The 14,051-nt window shown below is 39.0% G+C and overlaps 2 protein-coding genes across 2 annotated transcripts in view; both read left to right on the plus strand.

The window, feature by feature from the left end:
- Window positions 1–8,405, plus strand: LOC139975349 (uncharacterized). Its single transcript, XM_071983232.1, has 8 exons — window positions 1–190; window positions 686–887; window positions 1,730–1,905; window positions 3,409–3,543; window positions 3,956–4,162; window positions 4,629–4,709; window positions 5,625–5,746; window positions 6,696–8,405. Exons 1-8 carry the CDS (start codon window positions 163–165, stop codon window positions 6,819–6,821), a joined length of 1,077 nt encoding a protein of 358 aa, XP_071839333.1. The 5' UTR covers window positions 1–162; the 3' UTR covers window positions 6,822–8,405.
- The window catches only part of LOC139975348 (uncharacterized), an 8,817-nt gene continuing 3,038 nt past the window's right edge, over window positions 8,273–14,051 (plus strand). Inside the window, exons 1-5 of the mRNA XM_071983231.1 lie at window positions 8,273–8,411; window positions 10,147–10,348; window positions 10,827–11,002; window positions 11,495–11,629; window positions 12,792–12,998. Of these exons, the coding sequence (XP_071839332.1) occupies window positions 8,378–8,411; window positions 10,147–10,348; window positions 10,827–11,002; window positions 11,495–11,629; window positions 12,792–12,998 (754 nt within the window). The 5' untranslated portion in view covers window positions 8,273–8,377. The remainder of the gene's footprint in view (window positions 8,412–10,146; window positions 10,349–10,826; window positions 11,003–11,494; window positions 11,630–12,791; window positions 12,999–14,051) is intronic.

Genomic DNA, 14,051 nt, shown 5'->3' on the forward strand with positions numbered 1-14,051 from the left:
CAATACCAAAAATTGTGTATAGGTGCTAACGGATGATCGCAACAGTATTTAGACTTAACACTCTTGTAGTTATATTCAATGTCTGACGTGACGTGACGTCGCATAAAATATTTTAGTAAACATAATCAATCTCCAGGAGTAGCATCTGACGAAGAAAAGATTATGACTTCGGCAGATAAAAATAGTACAAGTGAGTTTTTCTTTCTTCCTCTTCCCTGATTTCATATTTTTTCATGTTTGTGACTCGGATTATCGACTTACTCGACGTCAACGTCGGGACAATTTTTTTTCTGTACGTGATTAAAAGGTTTATATTTCTCTGTTATAATTAGGAGCAGTGTAATTGATTTACTTATACCATATAGATCACTTATTTAGACTGTAATCTATTGTATGAATTGGTCTGAAGGACACAACTTGTTAGACGCAACTTTAAATGCAATCTTTAAACTGACAGTAACGTTCCATCCCTCCGCCTCACCCCCCCCCTCAGCCCCCACCCCCAACCTTCGCCTACTTCTCCTCTTCCATATATTGTCCTAAAGATAATGACTCGCCGGTCCCTCAGTTGTGTCATAAATAAATAATTACTATATATATATAATAATAAATGTACACAGTAGTTAACAGCTATAATGTATTGGAGTATATATTAACGAGCGGTGGTATTCTATGTTGTATTTAGAGGTACTCGTAACAGGAGCGTCGGGGTTCATCGCTGCTCACGTGGTACAACAACTCCTACAGGAAGGGTACCAGGTGAGAGGTACTGTACGGAGTCTGAAGAACCCCCTGAAGGTTGACCCTTTGAAGAAACTGGGAGAGGCAACAGATAATAGATTGGAACTGGTGGAAGCAGATCTCTTGGATGCAGATTGTTGGACAAAGTAATTCGTTGATTCTGTACTTCATTGTCACTCATACTCACCAATAGAACAGAACGTGTTAGCACATTAAACGTGTATGCATGTGTAACGTACGGCTATACCAACAGACTTAGTACTCGTACACCATGACACATAATTGTTATACACACTAACATTCGCATACACACCATGTGAAATAATAGATAGCCTGGGTGTGCGTTCACTCCCCGCACCCCACCCCACCCCTCTCCCCTGTCCCACTACATGCACTGAACCGGTGCGCAAGTGGATCCTACCATACTTTGCTGCCTGGGTTGCTGGTTTCTTCGAGGTCGCCAAAGCATCCTAATTTCTTCCACGTCGCTAAATGCAATGAATGCTTCAATGCACCAGTATTTCCACGCGATACACACAGTGAACACAGTTACTACTGTAAATGCAACATTAGTGTTCTCATACTTTGACAACGTGTTTGGAAATGATTTATCTTTTTTTAAGGTAACTTCTTTAGGCCACCAGACAATCCTTTTAAAGTTTTGTACCGCAGTAAGAACTGGATCGTGCTATAAATCGGTAGCATGTGCTATTAGGATTACAGTAAGAACTGAGGATATGTGTAATTCAACAAATCCAGTTGTTGGGATTTATTGGGATTACACATATCCTCAGTGCTTACTCCAGTTGCACCACCATCACATTTCACATATTGAACGCCAAAACGGACATTATTTCAGTAACATTTTTGTGTCATAGAATTTGACGCGGTGCCGGAAGTACTTTTGCCAAGGAATTACTGAAATAATGTCTGCTTTGGGCATTCCATGTGCACTGGCTTATGCTATACCCATTTAATCTCTCTGCAGTGCTGTCGACGGATGTGATTACGTAATTCATACAGCCAGCCCCTTCCCATTGTCAACACCTTCGGACGAGAATGAAATTATTAAGCCCGCAGTTGACGGAACTCTGAACGTACTGAAAGCCTGCGCAGGGAAAGTTAAGAGGGTTGTATTAACAAGCTCATGTGCCGCAGTTGGAAGTAAGTATCAATATTTTGAAGAGCTTCTATAGTGGTCATTTTACCTTCTAGTTATTCTTATATTTGTATTCGTGTTCTTCGTGTTCTTCAATCTATTACTGTGCAACATTGGCGTTCAACGGTCACAACACGTAAATATGATATGAATCATTATTAACATATGTAGGAATTGTTCTACACGTCAATGTGATCTGATATCCAGATATGATAAAGAAGGACATGTTATATGGTGATTTTATCTTCTAGTTTTCGAATTATTTTATGTCGTGTTCCCAACTGCTATACTGGTATACGGTGGTAAAAGATCACAAATATAGTTAAGTACTAACCTTTGAAGCACTGATCTTTATTATATGTAAGTGGGATTGGACATCGAGTTAATCGACGGGCATGTGATTTTCATTTCACCTCCACCCCCCCCCCCCCTCCTTCCCCTTGCCCTTGCCCTTTATTCTCATTGTGTAATACCTGGTCAACAGCCAAACGTGTGGAGTAATCATATTTTGTTGCATATATGTACGTAGGCGCTTCTATAACCATGATGAATATGATAATCAGCAATGTACAGTAAACGTGTGCCCTGTAGCGGGATTTGAAGTCTGTCTGAATCCCGATATGACGTTAACGAAGGAGTACTCTGACCGTTTGATAACAATAAACGTTAGACTCGTAGATCAAGAATGAAGGAAGAAACTTGACCTTACAAGAGGACAACAATCATCTGAAGCTCTTACAGCTCCAGGGGCCATTGTCCTTCGGACTTCAACTATGTTTCTGAGAAACATTTCAATCAAATTTCATAGAAATTCACCTTTCTGACAAAATGTTCTTGACAATCTCAGCGAGTAAATAATATCTGAGCTCTAGTCTTGGGCTCCACGGTGAGGACTCTGCCAGGGCTAAGTAACCTCAACGTCTCAATATGAAATACCGCCCTCTATAATCTGAGCGTCGTCCACCCAGTCAATTATATTGCTCCCCTATGTAAAAAGCCGCTATAATCGTTCATAATGAAGCTAGTGGGTCTCGAAATCGGAGTGACCCCCGACGCCCGTTCCTCCCACCCCCCAAACTGTCTCCCGAAAAATGTTAACCCTGTACGCCACTGGTAGCACTACCAACTCACCCTAGCAACGTGAACACCTTACACAATATATAACTGCAACTTACAGCTATGCATGTTTACAAGGTGACATTGTAATCTGTTCTTTAAACGATAGTCAGTATAACACACAAGATGACTGAATGTCACAGTGAGGACAATTTCCTCGAAGGTTGTATTAAAAACAGTTTAAAGAATTTTGACCAAAGCTGGTGACCATATTTGAATATCTAGCATATTTGGGGCCAATACAGCACACCTTTAAAAGTATTAAATCTACAGCGGCCTGTATCCCGTGGGTCAGTCATGCAATCCCTCAGGAAATATAAGGAATCTGTTTATGTGTCTTGCATACTATACTTTTCAAGTTTTATCGTATTTCTTCTTTTTCGTTATATTAGTATACGTTAATGGTCCTGATGAAAGCCTCTCAGAAAAGGACTGGACGGATGAGAAACACCCGGCAGCTATAGCTTACGTGAAGAGCAAGAAGCTAGCAGAAAAAGCAGCGTGGGATTATCAAAAAGGATTAAATGGTGAGAGAATGCCAAGATCTGTAATGACTATATAGTGGTTGCCATTAGCGATTTAGATCATATTTTATACCTTAAGATGAAAATGCGGCTAACTTTAGCAGCGTCATGTGGTTTTCAGAAAGGAGGGAATCCCCCAGGTTGGATTTGGTACTTTTACATAGACCTAAAGGTCTGACAAGATCATTAACATAGGACTGCTTCAATTTCGATCACTGTTAATGAGTATATAAACAAATTTATACATCGAACCAATTGAATTGTGTGTGTGTTAGGCCTATTCTTTTAGTAGTATAGTAAGTGTCCTTAGCCTTTCTCAATTCTCTGATTCATATTTCATAATTTCTAATTTAAGACTCTGCTATACAATTTCCCTTTCATCTTTGACTTGCTTTGAACCTTTATCTTTTCTCAGATGAGCAACAATTTGAGCTGGCAACAATCAATCCAAGTTTGGTGTTAGGTCCAATTTTAACTCAACAAGGCGGTAGCAGTATCGATCTGCTGAAACGGTTCCTGAGCGGGAAAGATATCGGCCTGCCAAGAATCTGCATGTGCATCTGTGATGTGCGTGATGTTGCAATGGCACACGTGGTGGCAATGACATTACCAGAGGCAGCAGGTCAGACTAAAAGAAATTAATTTCCATACATGTGATCATTCTCTCTTTCGCTCTCTGTAAACATATATGTTTTTATCTGGGAAAAAAATTTGCAGGAATGATCGAAGCACGACCTCGTGGCAGGGGCGGATTCGCCTTCCAAACAATTTAATGCCTAGAAGGAGAGGTGCTGAAAGCGCTGCCTACATACAATACATTGGTTTTTCCAAAGCCCCCTTCCCCTTCCTCCTTCCCTCTTCCCTCTTCCCTCAGTACCCCCTCCTTCCGTGACGTTTTCACATCCCGCATGGTTCACATTTGTTTGTAATAACAGATGTCACTGGAATCATAAGTTTGCTCAACGTGACTCAGTCAATAAGAGGTTCCTGTAGCTTCCTTTCTCTACAGAGGTGGTCTTTTAAATCTAGCCTATATCCGTATAGCTATACGACAACAGTCTTACTATGCCGTATTCATTTCTATTTAGGAAACCGCCATATCATCTCAACAGGACCGATGTGGTTATCTGAGGTCGGTGGAATATTAAAAGAAGAATTTGGACCACAAGGTGAGATAATCTAAAGACCAATTATAATAATAATAATAATAATTATCAGCAGCGCGCTTAAGCGACCACAAATGTGCGAAAAAACTGCTAGGGCTTATGGATTAAAACGTACACGTCGGGTGGCTTCCAATTCAACATTTCAACTCATATTTGGAATCTTTTCAATTTAGAAAGTCATTTCAGATGGGAAAACCGTAGATTGCTCTTGGATTAAAAACCTACCTTACCTATGACCTGGCCGGTTATCGAACCCGTAACCTCCCGATTGCTAAGCCTCATTGCTTCGATCAATTGCCACCCCCTTTAGCCACTCGGCCACAGCACCGGTATCTTTACCCCTGTGTGTTCTTTAGAACAACCGCGACTGCAGGAACACTTATCTCGACTACCTTAATCACCTTCTTCACTGAACTGATACAGTAGTTATAACCTTCTACGATCACATTGTCTTGATCATGGGGTCGGGGGGGGGGGGTGGCGAACCTTGACATGATGAACAAGCATGGCCATGGCAGATACTCCACCATAGCCGTCAAGGAAAGTATCATCACCCCCCCCCCCCCCCTCTCCACCTCCCACATTTTATCCCCAACTTAATCCCCACCCCGTTGAGTATAGAAAATAGTTGTGGGAGTCCATATAAGCCATAACCAGAATTCACAACAGAACTATTCCCACCCCCTCCCCCCCCCCCCGCCCCTCCCGCCCCTCCCGCCCCTCTTCATCATTCACATTCAATAACCAATACTTGTTGATTAACTACAAATATAAATTTTATATAACTTCAAATCTTATTCCCTGTTATCCTATTTCCAAAAAATTAGTCTCAATCGATGAGGTCATTGGTAAGCCGAGGGCAAAGTGAAGATTTTTTGGTTTTCCCATTTAATTGTTATTGGTATTTTCCCCTAACAGGTTATAAACCGACGACACGTACTGTTCCTGACTTTACTGTTAAAATTGGAAGTTGGTTCGTCTCGGAAATGAAGACCTATAAAAGTCTGCTTGGGAAATATGTCAACTACGATAACACAAGGGTTAGTAGAAATTGATTTATTTTCATCTTGGGAAATTGGAAAGCTTTATGAGGGTAGTTTGGTAATGCCTGTTGCCATAATAGTTTGGGTCAATGGGTGTTAAGTAGAATTATTTTATTTTCAGTATTTACTCCCAAGTTCTGTAATATGGGGTTTGAAGTATGTTAGTAGGGCACAATGTTATGGAACATGGAAAGGATTCATCCATTATAATCAGATCTTTATATTTTTTACAAATATTCCTCACCCCTCATTTTCAAGCTCCTAACCAGTGAAGTGCTTTCTGACAGTGGTATATATATATATATATATATATATATATATATATATATATATATATATATATATATATATATATATATATATATATATATATATATATATATATATATATATATATAAATATATATATATATCGTAAACAGTTTAACGTTGATAGTGGATAACAGAATGTCCTGCTTATATTCAACCAACAGATTCGTCGGATTTAATGAGCATTTTCTTTTGTTAACTCACTTAGTTTGTAGCTTCTGTTTGATATGGACTAAAACCCTTGTATGCAAACTTGATTTCCCAATCCTTGTCATAGGTCGCTCAAATATGTTGGAGGAGAAAAAAAAAAGCATTGCCGTTCTTTGTAGAAAGTGGAAAAAATCTTGAAAATAAAATTACTTTCAAAAGTTGCAAAATATAGGGCCATTTTGTAACCAAGCATCCAAGTGTATCAGATCATAACTTCTCAAACGTGAGATGCTTACTTCCCTCACCCCCCCCCCCTCTCCCCCGTAGACAACTTTCCTAGGCCACACGATCACCACTGGAGGGTCGCCAAAATGATTAACGGTGGAAATTGGGATCACAAAGCAAACAATTTCAATACCGGGAGGGGGGGGGGACGAAAATGTTGAATTATTTTATAAATATTTTTATCCTCTCTTACTTTCCACAGATGCGAGAAGTTCTAAAAATAGAGCCACGTCCACTTAAAGAGACCATCTGTGACATGGGATACTCTTTAATCGAAGGAGGAAAAGTTGCAAAATCCAAAAAGTATAAAGGGAAGACGTCATCATGACCAACATATTTTGCGAGTTTTTTGAGAAAAAATCCTGATTTTTTTTTTTGTAGAAAAAAACAAATTCTTTAAGAAAAATTTTGAGATGAAAAAATATGTTGATCACATAAATTTTAGTTAGAGTGGATTGGAGTTAATCAATTAAGATCTGTAATTTTGTAAAATTGGGTCTCTAAGAAAGAAGTTGGGCAAGAGCGCCATCTTTTCTTTCAGCATGGCATTATATTATAGCTCCGTCCAATTCCCATTTTATTTGGAATTTGTCTTTTATTTTGTTTATTACTTGTAACTTAACGTCACTATCTTTCTCTTTCTTAAACTGTTGATTATATTCATGTTAGTTTCATTTATATATATGTTAACGCTTTGATGGTACATGAACTCATCATATCCAGGGCACTAAAGGCATTCGTTTTCATTAGCAGACATGAGAAACTAATACAATGTTTCCTCTGAAGCTGTATTAATACCCATGTCTTGTGTAATGCAATACGTATATAAAACTGATAAACACTGATAACACTGATAAAGGGGAATTTATTTCTCACCCTTTCCATCAATTAACTTAATATCTCGGATATGAAATAAGAGCAAAGTTGTGCTTAGTCAGGTAAAATGAGAGAGGTGTGGAAAGGGTATGGAATGGGGGTGGGGTGGGGTTGGGGAGGGGAGGGGAGGGCGGCGAGCGCTTTGATATCGATAGCGTGCAGTTGATTTCCTTACGAATTTGAAGGTCGGTGTATTGTTGATACTGACTAGCTATAGCCTTGGTTTTATTGTTTTGAACTTTTGTTTACTATATGGACCAGCTTTCTTATTCGAACGTTGAACCAGGCCAAATGCATTACATATATTCTTCCCTAGAATAAGATGATAATGCGATTTTACAATTTTGGAAAACGAAGAAAAATTTTAGCGGTAGTGAGAGAACAGGTTAGCGTGAATCTTTTGGGAAATGAAATTTATTCGATTATGAAATTAAACGCAACCATTTTTTGTTTATATTTATATTTTTCCAAGACTAGCATGCTGTGGGTTTGGGAGCGTCTCCGAGCTCACTGGTTATATACACATGATACATGTACCACACTGTTTTATGTGTATCTGCTGTATACCAAGCCATTTGTATTGATACGGTGTATAGCGTTGGTTATTCCATTATTTCCGCGGTATCATTCAATACGACGTTGATTACGCAACTACTTTGTCCTGCGTGGATGGTCGTGGTTTCGCAATAGCTAGCTACATATACTATATACGACTATGTGCGTATCATTATAATACTGCTAGGGAAGCTCTCCTCCCCTTTATCACCTCCGTTAATCCCTATGTAGATAGAGGTTTGGGCTGTACATGGAATATAAACTCCCATGCAAGATAAGTAGATTATAGTAGTCGATAAACAATCGATTTACACCTGACGACCACTTTTTAGCCTTTGAAAAAGATCCTGCTGGGATCGAAACGTCAGGCCAACTTATTTTTACACAACGACCACTAAAGCTCGCAGTCTGTAGCTATATTTGTTTCTAAGACCGTCAGAGAAGAATCATTAAATGGCATCTCATGATGGAAACAATGGTAGTACTAGTAAGTTTACTGTCTCTATTCTTCTTCTTCTCCCCCCCCCCCCAAAAAAAAACTATTAATTAGTATCGTATTTGGACGTTTTTTCCATTGTTTCATTTATTTAAACAAAAGAATCTGAGAACACAGACAGTTATTACAGCTGTAAGTCGAAAACTAAGGAAACAGCTTTGAGTCTGGAACATTTATATAGGCCTATGATCAATGACGTAACTAACCACGAAGCGAGGCTGGGGGCTTGAACAGTCTAAGCTAGAATTCTTGCCCCCCCCCCCCCACCTTTCGCTTCCCCCTCTTCCTTGCCAATGATATGGGTAAAACTTATGTAAAACTATGGTAAACTTATAATAATATATAGATTAAAATATAATTAGGAACAGCTATTGTAGAGAACATGCACGCATGCTCTCTGACGGCATCACTATTCAGGAAATTGCTATGTGATAGAAAATATCTGTTCGTGAAAAGGAACATCGCTGTAAAATGATTACCTTCTCCAGCTCCAACCCTTCCCCTCCCTTCCTCCATCTTCCCACCCTCTTCGTCGACGGAAATGGCGGTATAAACATGACGTTTCTCCAGGAGTTTTCAGCCCATTGTTTTCAATTGTGTAGAGTCAAACAGCAAACTGGCAATTTTATTGAGTTTTGATTTTTTTTCCATTTGATTTTTTCGATTTTCATCAGAATAAAATCAACAATAAAACGACATTATATCAGTGTCGTATAGCGAATACAACTTTCAAACGCATCAGCATGGTTTTCTACCTATCAGATGTATAGGTTAGATGAAGTTGTAGGTTGTAAGAGGTCGTAATGTATATAGGTTATGTATAATGTAATGCAAATTAGAAGTATATTAAGTTGTAGGATAAGTAATGTTTACTTTATTATATAATGGTTATAAGTTGTAAGATGTGTATAGAAGTAATATTTCAGGTCCAAGTCTTATATAACCTTAGAGGTCCCCAAATTATAGCACATTATAATTGCTAGAAATTTTCAAAAAATACTTTTCTGGATGTCTTTACTCTCCAAATTGTAATCAGACATTTTTAAGGAACACACAAGTTGACTGAATGTCTAGTGATGACAATTTCCTCGAAGGTTGTAATAAAAACAGTTCAAGAATTTTGACCAAAGCTGGTGACCATATTTGAATATCTAGCATATTTGGGGCCAATACAGCATACCTTTAAAGAACGTTTTTCGACATGACCATGCAATTTTTGTATTTACTTAAGCCCCGAAAATTAAACACAAAGACCAACTTATCTGATTGGTATACCTAACCAAATACAACAAGCAGGTTCTGATACACGTGCAGGCATTAACGTATGCCTTTAATAAAGATTTATTCGCCGTTAATCCTAAACACAAACTCATTAATCCACTTGTTGTGAACGAGATTAGGTGAAATAGAATGACTTGCAAACATGCAGATAAGACTCCAAACGGTCAAGTTTGGTGAATCTTTCAAAACATCTTTCTAATTAACTCCTTACCTCATTTGCCATTACTAGTGAACTAGTTAACTAAATAGTAAAACAGCTCTGAAGTGTTTCTTCTCTATAACCGGACATGGAGTGGTGTGGAGTATTATTTATTTTAATATACTCAAAGCAATGTTACGTTATTTATAATATAGGGTGAAATTTATTTAATTTATGATCTGTTAATTTTTTTTTCTTTCCTTTCCAAGTTAACATTATTTTCAATACGATTTATTACCGCTTAAGGGGTGCTTGTGACTGGTGCATCGGGTTATGTTGCTGCTCATGTGGTACAACAACTCCTACAGGAAGGGTACCAGGTGAGAGGTACTGTCCGGAGTCTGAAGAACCCCATGAAGGTTGACCCTTTGAAGAAACTGGGAGAGGCAGCAGATAATAGATTGGAACTGGTGGAAGCAGATCTCTTGAATGCAGAATGTTGGGCAGAGTAAGTTACCGAAAAGGAATCCTCGGTAAATTACTTACCACTAATCCCATTATATAAGTAGGCCAATGTGTTTTTTTTTTTTTGGGGGGGGGGGGCAAGCGTATAGAATCCTCTTTTAATTTTGTTTATATATAACAAAAGTTCACTTTGTAAGTTCAATCATGGAGGATGAGTATTTTTAACTATGAAAGGAGTAGTTCGCATTTTGTGAAAGAGTTAGTTCCGGGTAAGCCCTGGCGTAGAAAAATGTTGGGTACCTATAATAGGGTACTAAGTTTGAAGACTTAACAAAGTATAGAATTCTAAACTCATAGGAAATACTGATGACCTATGCAGTACGGGTCGTTGCTAAGTGATTAACACGCATGCGTGCCACTATCATTGCAAACAAAATGTTTCTGGAACTTGGATGCAGAATGCATCACACCCCACAAACGTGGTTTCTTTTCTTCTTGTTTTCTCTTGTTTTATTCTACAGTGCCGTTGATGGGTGTGATTACGTAATGCATACTGCCAGTCCCTTCCCAATGGGGAATCCCTCAGATGAGAATGAGATCATCAGACCGGCAGTTGATGGAACATTGAACGTACTGAAGGCCTGTACCGGAAAGGTTAAGAGAGTTGTACTAACAAGCTCAGTAGTTGCTATTGGAGGTTGGTGGAATTAGTCGTCATATGCGTTTACAAAGTTAAAATATTGTTGATATTATTTTTTCTCCTGCTCCTTGTTCATCTGATTTATACAAATTAGACAACTTGTTATAACTGTAAAGGTTATGTGAAAGTCTTGAAATGTAATACTCTCTCCCCCCCAACCCCTACCGCCACCTCACCCCTCATGCCCTTCCCCTATTCTACATTTGCTATACCCCATTTGCCCCCTTTAAGCCACCAAAAAACATGACAACAACTAAGAAATTACAAATAAAAAAACATATTTAAGAATAGTCAAGTTAGATATTATAGATATGTTTTTCTCTCCTGCCCCCTGTTCATGTGATTTATTTTAAATTAAACTCCTTTTTTGTATATGTGTTAAAGTTATGCCTTTGAAACTTAATACACAAACATTAACTGGAGATATTTAATTATCTAATATCTTTTAACATTGATCACAAAACTAATTCGCGTTCTTTGTTTCTTTAGCGGTTGCATTAGAACCGAACAAAAAGCTGACAGAGGATGATTGGTTGGATGAAAAGAAGCCGGGAATTCCAGCTTATAACAAAAGCAAGAAACTAGCAGAAAAGGCAGCCTGGGATTACCAAGCTGGACTAGATGGTTTGTTTTTTCTTACAATAACAACAACAATGACGATGACGACGATGATGATGATGATGACAATAACGACGACGATGACGATGATGACTATGACGTTGACGATGATGATGATGACGATGACGACGACGATGATGATGATGATGACGACGATGACGATGATGACTATGACGTTGATGACGACGATGATGATGACGACGATGATGACGTTGATGGCAACGATGATGATGACCACGACGAAGACGATGACGATGACGTTGACGATGATGATGACGTTGACGATGATGACGTTGATGGCAACGATGATGATGACCACGACGAAGACGATGACGATGACGTTGACGATGACGTTGACGATGACGATGATGATGACGATGATGATGATGATGATGATGATGATGATGATGATGATGATGATGATGATGATGATGATGATGATGATGATGATGATGATGATGACGATGACGATGACGATGACGATGACGATGACGATGACGATGACGATGACGATGACGATGACGATGACGTTGACGATGACGATGACGATGACGATGACGATGACGATGACGATGACGATGACGATGACGATGACGATGACGATGACGATGACGATGACGATGACGATGACGATGACGATGACGATGACGATGACGATGACGATGACGATGACGATGACGATGACGATGACGATGACGATGACGATGACGATGACGATGACGATGACGATGACGATGACGATGACGATGACGATGACGATGACGATGACGATGACGATGACGATGACGATGACGATGACGATGACGATGACGATGATGATGATGATGATGATGATGATGATGATGATGATGATGATGATGACGACGATGATGACGACGATGATAACGACGATGATCAGTGGTGACGACGATAACGACGATGACTATGACTATGATGATGACGACTACGATGATGACGACGACGATGACGATAACGATGAAGATGACGAAGATGATGACGATGATGACGATGATGACGATGATGACGATGATGACGATGATGACGATGATGACGAAGTTGACGAAGTTGATGACGATAACGATGACAATGGTGAATTTTAGCCATAACTTTGCTTTACTCTATGACTTAATATAACTTGACTTTATATCAATATTTCTATCTCCTTCAGATGGACAACAATTTGAGTTGTCGGTTATAAATCCTGCTCTGGTGTTAGGTCCACCGTTAACACAACAGGGTGGATCCAGTATTGAAATAATGATACGGACTCTGAGTGGAAAAGATTTCGGTTTACCCAAAGTCATGCTCCCGATCACAGATGTGCGTGAAGTTGCTAGTGCACACGTTGTAGCAATGACATTACCGGAAGCTGCAGGTGAATTTTTCAACTTAAAAGATCTTTGGAATTAATGCAAAAAATATTAGCCTGGTCAAAATTGCTTAAGTTTGCAATTGTAGTTTTTGGAAGAACTTTACTCTGTATTCACATACACTGAGGGGTGTTCAAAAACACAATTAAAATATCTCAGTGAGAAAAAAAGTAAAGCGTTGAGTTTGACGGTAAAAATGGCCTTCTGCCAGTTAGAGTATGTGTGATAATTATTCGACTTTATAGCATATTTGGGGCCAATTATATTGACCTTAAACCTTCTTTTTCTCTTCCTTATATTTACAAGAGCTATTTGAGTTGCTCTTCATAATTCTTTTAAAACTGATCAGTTACAAGTAAAATCACAAACCAATGCAGGACATGATACCTTGCCAAGTTAACGAAGAGGCAATCCCAACCATTATTTGTGGTCATTGGTCACAGGCCCGCGTGTATACTGTCTGCGTCTCCCAATACTTACCCTATTAAAGGCATTGAAGACTCGCCCCAAACCGCGTGCCGCGCACTGAAAAAGTTAATTTTGCGTGCAAATGACGTTTTCTTCTTGTCGCTACAAAATGCAGACAGTAATGAAAAGTGATATCTTGTTATCTTTTATCTAGACCTGAGATGTCCATCGCTGCTATGTACACTGTGTTGCGGGTATTGACCGTAGCTGTATGTATTGGCTGTACACTAGTGTCTAATTACCGACGGTAACAAGCTGTGTGTGTGTATTTTCTGGGATCGATGGTGGTGTCTAACACTTCTGTTACACCTCATTCGAAACTATAGGTCAGATTACCGGCATGAGACGTTTCTTTGTGCGCGAGTCTTCACACCCTTTAAAGGAGCGTACGGGACCTTATAATAAGGACAAATATATGACATGTGCATTGAAGAGTAAATTTGTGTGTAAGGATTACATGTGATCAGGTAAGACAACTTAACAGATGGACAAAGCCCATGCAGTGATTATTAAAACTTTTATTTCAAATGTTATAAAATATGTCCATGTTTATCACTAAAAGTCCATCCTAACTTGTTGCGGCACTTGGG

This window comes from Apostichopus japonicus, chromosome 10, assembly GCF_037975245.1.
Source record: "Apostichopus japonicus isolate 1M-3 chromosome 10, ASM3797524v1, whole genome shotgun sequence".
NCBI classification, from domain to species: domain Eukaryota; kingdom Metazoa; phylum Echinodermata; class Holothuroidea; order Aspidochirotida; family Stichopodidae; genus Apostichopus; species Apostichopus japonicus.

Bases quoted from the DNA above. Each gene is read 5' to 3' on its own strand.
- LOC139975349 (XM_071983232.1), top strand. From the start codon at position 163: ATGACTTCGGCAGATAAAAATAGTACAA. The intron at 888-1,729 runs GTAATTCGTTGA...ATCTCTCTGCAG, and splicing joins GATGCAGATTGTTGGACAAA to TGCTGTCGACGGATGTGATT. The intron at 5,747-6,695 runs GTTAGTAGAAAT...TACTTTCCACAG, and splicing joins TCAACTACGATAACACAAGG to ATGCGAGAAGTTCTAAAAAT.